At 33.4% G+C, this 6204-nt stretch overlaps 1 protein-coding gene across 2 annotated transcripts; it reads right to left on the bottom strand.

Moving 5' to 3' along the window:
- LOC107648657 (adenylate kinase 1, chloroplastic) lies at positions 745-4785 on the bottom strand. Of its 2 annotated transcripts, XM_016352462.2 has the most exons (4): positions 4398-4781; positions 2353-2493; positions 1496-1768; positions 745-1240 (listed from the first exon to the last, which is right to left on the bottom strand). In XM_016352462.2, exons 1-4 carry the CDS (start codon positions 4695-4697, stop codon positions 1097-1099), a joined length of 858 nt encoding a protein of 285 aa, XP_016207948.1. In that variant the 5' UTR covers positions 4698-4781; the 3' UTR covers positions 745-1096. The 2 variants fall into 2 exon arrangements, with proteins under 2 accessions (XP_016207948.1, XP_020960043.1); XM_021104384.1 differs by lacking the exon at positions 2353-2493 and having other exon boundaries at positions 4398-4785.

The raw sequence follows: 6204 nt of genomic DNA, 5'->3' as shown, positions 1-6204 counted from the left end.
AATTCAAAGCCCCTTATTATCTGACTTTAAAAAAAAAAAGAAAAAAAAAACATATTATCATACTAAGAAATTTAGAAGAAAAATAATTGGGAAAATTATCCTAAAGGACCTTTAGCCTATATTATGGAATTTTCCTACTCTTTCATGTACTTGATTAAAGTGAGAAAGTTCTAAAAAAAATTTGAAAAATAAATAAAACACGCAAACTTAATGATGAAGTTATCGAGATCATGAATGTAAATAAAAAAGTTCATCCAATCCTTATGATAGTATAAATGAATTTAGGTTCATGGATTATAAATATAATGGGATAGTCCATAGATAGCAAAATTGGGAATTTTTTTTTTTTTTGGTCTTAGCAAAATTGGGAATTTAAGAACTTTAATTTTGGGAAGATGAAATATGGTAGATTAGAGGAGAATGTGATGTTGAAGGATAATATTGTCTGAAAACAACATAGCCCTTCTCCTTAAATTATGTGTATTATGATCCTTATTAATAATTTTAGCATATTTGATCTCTCTTTTTAATTAACCTTTACTAGTGGCACTTACTACTTTTTTTGGTGACTAATGGTACTTACTACTAATTCTCTCAAAATAATTTCAAAGACAAGTTCAAATATTCGTTTGTGAAATTCACACAACTGCTAGTGTTACCAACATAGAAAAACACAAATACAATATTAGATTGAACCNAGTTAGCAGTGTGAAATTAGCAACACATTAAATCAGCAAGATATCATCAATAATTAGGTCTTCCTGGGAATTACTCCAGTAAAATAATATTAAATCCCTTGACCCTGTCTTAATTATATATCATGAGTTTAAGTTACAACTCAATAACAAGTATCAGTTCTATAATTGAAGCTTATTGCTAATCAAAAGCAATTATGCTTTGCCATATAGCCAATTGAAAAAACAATAGAAATCCCAATAGTGCAGAAGTTTTCTCAGATTATCACACTTCCTGATATCATATTATTAGGTCCAAACAATGGTTCTGTTTCCTTTCCTGCAAAATTGTGAAGCATGCAATATACATATGCATGCAAAGAATGAAATAGTCATTTTTTATGGTACAATAATACAACTTCTTATGCTGCAGCGGACCGCTTCTCCTCATAATCATCGAGATTAAGAGCTTGCAGCAATTTTGGCCAAGATTCTGGGATCCCTCCGGGAAGGTTAAACTCCAATAGTTTTCCTCGACTACGGTAGAATTCCTCCACAGGCTTACTCTGCATTCATGACAGAAAAAAGTTACAAGAATGTTTAAAATGAATGGGGGAAAATAGACAACAAAGTCAAAAGGTAATGAGAAGCAACAAGAAATTAGAAATGTTTTAACTCTGCAGCTTTATTCTGATCCATCACATGCTTCCATAATTAAAAAAAAAAAAGTCATAAGCAGTATTTCAAAGAATCAACGAACTCAAACTGCCAATAGCTTAATTAAGTCAATTGAATAATAATAACAATAACAGGGAAAATACCATTTCATTGTATATGCGAAGCCTTTCTTTAACTACAGCTTCAGTATCGTCTGAACGAGTAATGAGCTTTGACATACAATGAGCTGGAGGAAGAAGCGGAGCCATAAACATTCCGGGGCTCCCATTCTCACCCTTGATGTCAATGGAAGCAACATTAAAATTTCCACCACACTGATTGCAAATTCTCCTACCCAGGCATTTTGCAAGCAGTGCTTCTTCTTGGAGCTTCAGATTGACTACCAAGTCAATGTCAATTACTCTTTCCAATATTTCCTGAGCACAAGAAAAAGGCAATAAAAATTTTATGCACATTATTCAAATAAACAGCTGCTATAGAAAACTAACATGTTAGAGGTTGGGAGGGTGGTGAAGAGAGTTTGAGACGGTTGGCAGAAAAATAAGCTGCTGTTTGGCTACTTAGTCTCAAGAAATATCAAAGGATGAGATGAGAAAAATTGGTTATTCGGAGCTTTGCATTTACTTTTGATCCATTATCAGTTTAGATTATTTTGATATATCACACAAATGTGTTGACATAAACTGAAGAGTTTGAATTTTGACCTGTAAGGTAGCTGTTAATTGTTGTCATCATTAAGATTTTTTTTTAATGATGACACAAGGCATGATTCAATTAACTTATAGTTTTGGTGAAAAGTAGTAGTTGGTTAGCTGTAAAAAAAAAAATATCAAAGAACCTAGGTAAGATAGGTTATTTCTGAAATAATCATACTATCCATTCTAACAAGACTCCTACATACTTTTCATTAAAATTTGCGCTTTGCAAATTATAACCCACTATCAATATTGATGCGCGGTGCTATGGAGGTGTAACAATAACGAAATATAGAGATACTCACTGCTTGGCTTATTGTTCGAGGAAAACCATCAAGAATAAATCCGGACTCGCCTTTAGCTTCCCCATCAGCCAACCTCTTTGATAATAAACTTATAATAATTTCATCTGATACCAATTTACCTTGATTTACAATTTCTGATAGCTGTAAAAGAAACCATAAATTGCATTTAGAGACCAAAGAGATTGTGTTAAACTGTGAATGACAAAACAGGAAAACAGTATATAACTATATGGTCTTATTATGTATAATTCGTAACAGAAAATTAATATTTATTTATGGGTTTAGCTAACCAAGTTAAGGTTGTTAGTAATAGAAAGTTTTAAATACTTTATTTTAATAAATGCACAACAAATGCATTGAGAATCTAAATTTTGCATTCTTTTCTATAAAGACTTTCTTAATTTATAACTTTATCATATGCCCTAAGGGCACATGTTAGATGTTAGCTATATGCCCTAATAATTAGTTCTCAAAACCATTTCACCTGCGATTCACCCTTGTCAGCTCAAAATGAACAGATAAAAATTAGGGCACACTATGACCTCTTGAAGTACCATTAATAAGCATCATTAAAAGCTCAGAAGATATCAACATTCGTCAAAATCTACAATTTCAAATACTCAGTGACTTTAAAAATGATTTTAAAAAAAAAAAGATGCTTAGACATCAATAATAAAAGATTGACATTATAATAAAGCTTTCCACTATTGGTTGTGGTAATCATCACCGAGATCTGTACTAATGGAGCATGACGAAGAGGACGAAGGCATCATCAAGGGTGGATGTAGCACCAAATGACCAAGGCCATAAATAGAGAGCGAGGAGGAGGAGGAAAGGAGTGTAATCACATACAAGAACACGTGAGAGAGAAAAACAGAGGAAAATTGAACAGGTTCTAAAAATAGACAGTATTTAAAGAGGATTTTCTTTAAAAATAAAAAAAAGACCTTGATAGAAACTGGTTTTAATAAATACACAGATTAGTTTTAAAATTGTTTTTGAAAAGCAGTGTTAGAATATAATTAAAATCAATTAGGATCAATTAGTATTATTTAGTATATCTGAATATTTATTATAGGAGATTACGTCTTTATTATTACGATTATCTTAGTACCTAAATATCCTTTTATATTATATCATTCTAGACAACTTGAATAAACAACTTGAATACACTCAATAATACACAAATTCTTTCTTCAGTTTAGTCTCTTGTCTCTTGTTTCTAACAAGCAGGTTTTTAAAAGTATAGGTATGGTTAAGGATCAATTCGCTGGAGCTATGTTTTTTTTTTTTTTCTTTTTGTTTTTAAACAGACAATCAAGACATCAATAATTTGGTTCAGCGAAAAGTTGAAACTCCCCCAAAATTCAACCTTTGAAAAATCCCCATATAAACCCAATAAAATAAATTCCACATGCAATCAAAAGAACAGAATATGCTACACTTGTAGAAAAAGAGAACGCAAGAACCTCAATAATTAAATTGTTAAAGTAACCGAGGACGGCCAAATCCAAATTTAGATGTATACTGCACAGATTATCATGAAAATAAAAAATAAAAAACATCACGATAAGTGGCAAATTATGGCACAAATCATCACCCTTGAAGATTATCTACAATCAGAAGAGTTTTAGAATTTTCAACTCCAACAACCAGATTAAGAATTAAGATCCAGTTCCAGCAAAAACTACGTCCAACAAAAATTTATAGATTCAAGCTCTCAAAATCAATGTTTTTTTTTTTTCTTCTTTACTACACAGATGTCAACCCCATAATAACAATCCTGTACCACAGGATCATACGATTGCATCACTACATCTATCCATATAGCTTATCAGAGACAGAAGGTACACATTTTTAATATCACTTCACAAGGAATACTATCCAGATATGCGACATCACAAGTATAAAATTGATAACACTACGCCATTAACACTTTAAAGTTCAACTCAAAACCAAAATCATATAACATAAAGGTCAAATTTTCCGTCAAATTTAAAAAAATTAGGAACAGGTTAAAAAGTAAAAAGAAGGGTTTAGGGAACCTGAGAGGAAAGGGGGCCTTTGGAAGCGAGCTCGTGGCGGACGAGATCGCCGGTGGCGATGTGAGGGACGCCGATGAGGTTGCAGAGGCGGCTGGCGTAGGTGCCCTTTCCGACGCCGGGGCACCCAAGGAACACCCACTGCACATTCCTGTCCTTCGGATCCTTGCGCTGCGGGGCGTGGAAGTGATCCTGCGGCGGCGCGTGGGAGCTGGATTCGGAACAGAAGAGCCTTCTTGCCGCGGTGGAAGAGACGGAGAGGGAAGGGGAGGCGCGCTTCACGAGGCGGGTTATGGCCGCCATTGGAACGAATATGAGGAAAGCCTAAAGCAAAGCGAAGAAGAAGAAGAAGAAGAAATACCTTTTAACGGTAATTGGTATGGGAATTGCACGGGGATTTTTTATTTAAATAAATAAAATAAATTTAATAATTACTAAAATAAATAATTTAAAAAAGAGAAAGTCTAGGGCCAGTAGATTTTGTAATTTTTAGCCATTAATTAGTCATCAATAATATTTTTAATGGTGTGAGATTGTATCTAATGATATAGAATCATTCAATTTTCTATTGATGCTTAAGTGCCGGCCAGAATTTAACAAAAGTGCTGGCCCTTAGCACTCCTCTATAAAAAATATTTACCGAAATAAATATTTCTCTCTTATCTCATTTACAGATAATTTTGCATGTATTTTATTTATTAAAAGAGGTGTATGCGACACGTGTTTATCTCGTTTACACTGTAAACAAGATAATAATGAGTAAAGAGACATAAAACAAATTCTCTTTTCGGCCTATCTTATAAACTTTAAGGTGTATAGGATTTCATTTCTTGATACTTTTAATTTTTTTTAGTAGTTCGATAGAGAGTCCATTAAACTTAAGTTGATCTAGGCTATAAACAGACCTACGTCACTAGGGGTGTGCATGGCCCGGCCCGGCCCGAAGATCCGGCCCGGTCCCGAGCACTTTAGGGACTAATTTGATGTGATTTCATCGGGTCTAGGGCCGGGTATGGGTCTCAAAAGTAGACCCGGTCATTATTTCGGGTCGGGTCCGGGTCATAGCTCGGGTCACCCGAAATCGGCCCGGTGGCATGGTCATCATACACAATTAATATTTTGTGTTATTAGTGATGGATGATGGCTATTATTATGTGAAATTTAAGTATTGTAAACCTTAATATTTTGTGTTATTAGTTATTATATATAAGACTATAAGTTAATGTTTTATGTTTAAAATGCATAAGACTTTAGACTAATGCATAATTTTGTGTTATTTGTATTGATTTAAATATTTGGTGTTATTAGGCAATATTAGTATTGATTATGGTTATACTTTAATTTTAGAGAAGAGTTACTTCTTATTATATTTTTCTAAGTGAATTTTACCATGTCAAATAATGGTTGGAGTCTTGGAAATTTGGATATTTTTACATGCTAACTTACAAGAAGGTATCAAGGTAATATAATGTTAACGGGCCCGGTTTTCACCCGGTTTTTACCCGGTATAATCGTGGCCCGAAAGTGTATAGGTTTCATCGGGTCTAGGGTCGGGTTCGGGTCTAACAAATAGGCCCGGTATATATTTCGGACCGGGTCTGGGTCACATCAAACCGGTTTCACCCGACCCATGCACACCCCTATACGTCACTATAACCCCCTTTTTTTGAAACACTTAGTGTAAATGAGATATATGTATTTTTTTAAAAAAAATTTGAAAATAATAAAAAATATTAATAATATCAATAATCTAAATTTTTTGCATACAATTAATACATAAAATATTGGTAGAAGAGATTAAAATGGATAT

Source organism: Arachis ipaensis, chromosome B06 (genome assembly GCF_000816755.2).
Source record: "Arachis ipaensis cultivar K30076 chromosome B06, Araip1.1, whole genome shotgun sequence".
NCBI lineage: Eukaryota > Viridiplantae > Streptophyta > Magnoliopsida > Fabales > Fabaceae > Arachis > Arachis ipaensis.
The sequence above is the reverse complement of the archived record's forward strand: the minus strand, read 5'-3'. Positions and strand labels throughout refer to the sequence as shown.

Coding starts and splice junctions, on each gene's coding strand:
- LOC107648657 (XM_016352462.2), bottom strand. CDS start 4,697: ATGGCGGCCATAACCCGCCTCGTGAAGCGCGCCTCCCCTTCCCTCTCC. Junction 1,769..2,352: donor CTCGAACAATAAGCCAAGCA/GTGAGTATCTCT, acceptor TCTTGTGCTCAG/GAAATATTGGAAAGAGTAAT. Junction 1,241..1,495: donor TTCGCATATACAATGAAATG/GTATTTTCCCTG, acceptor TCATGAATGCAG/AGTAAGCCTGTGGAGGAATT.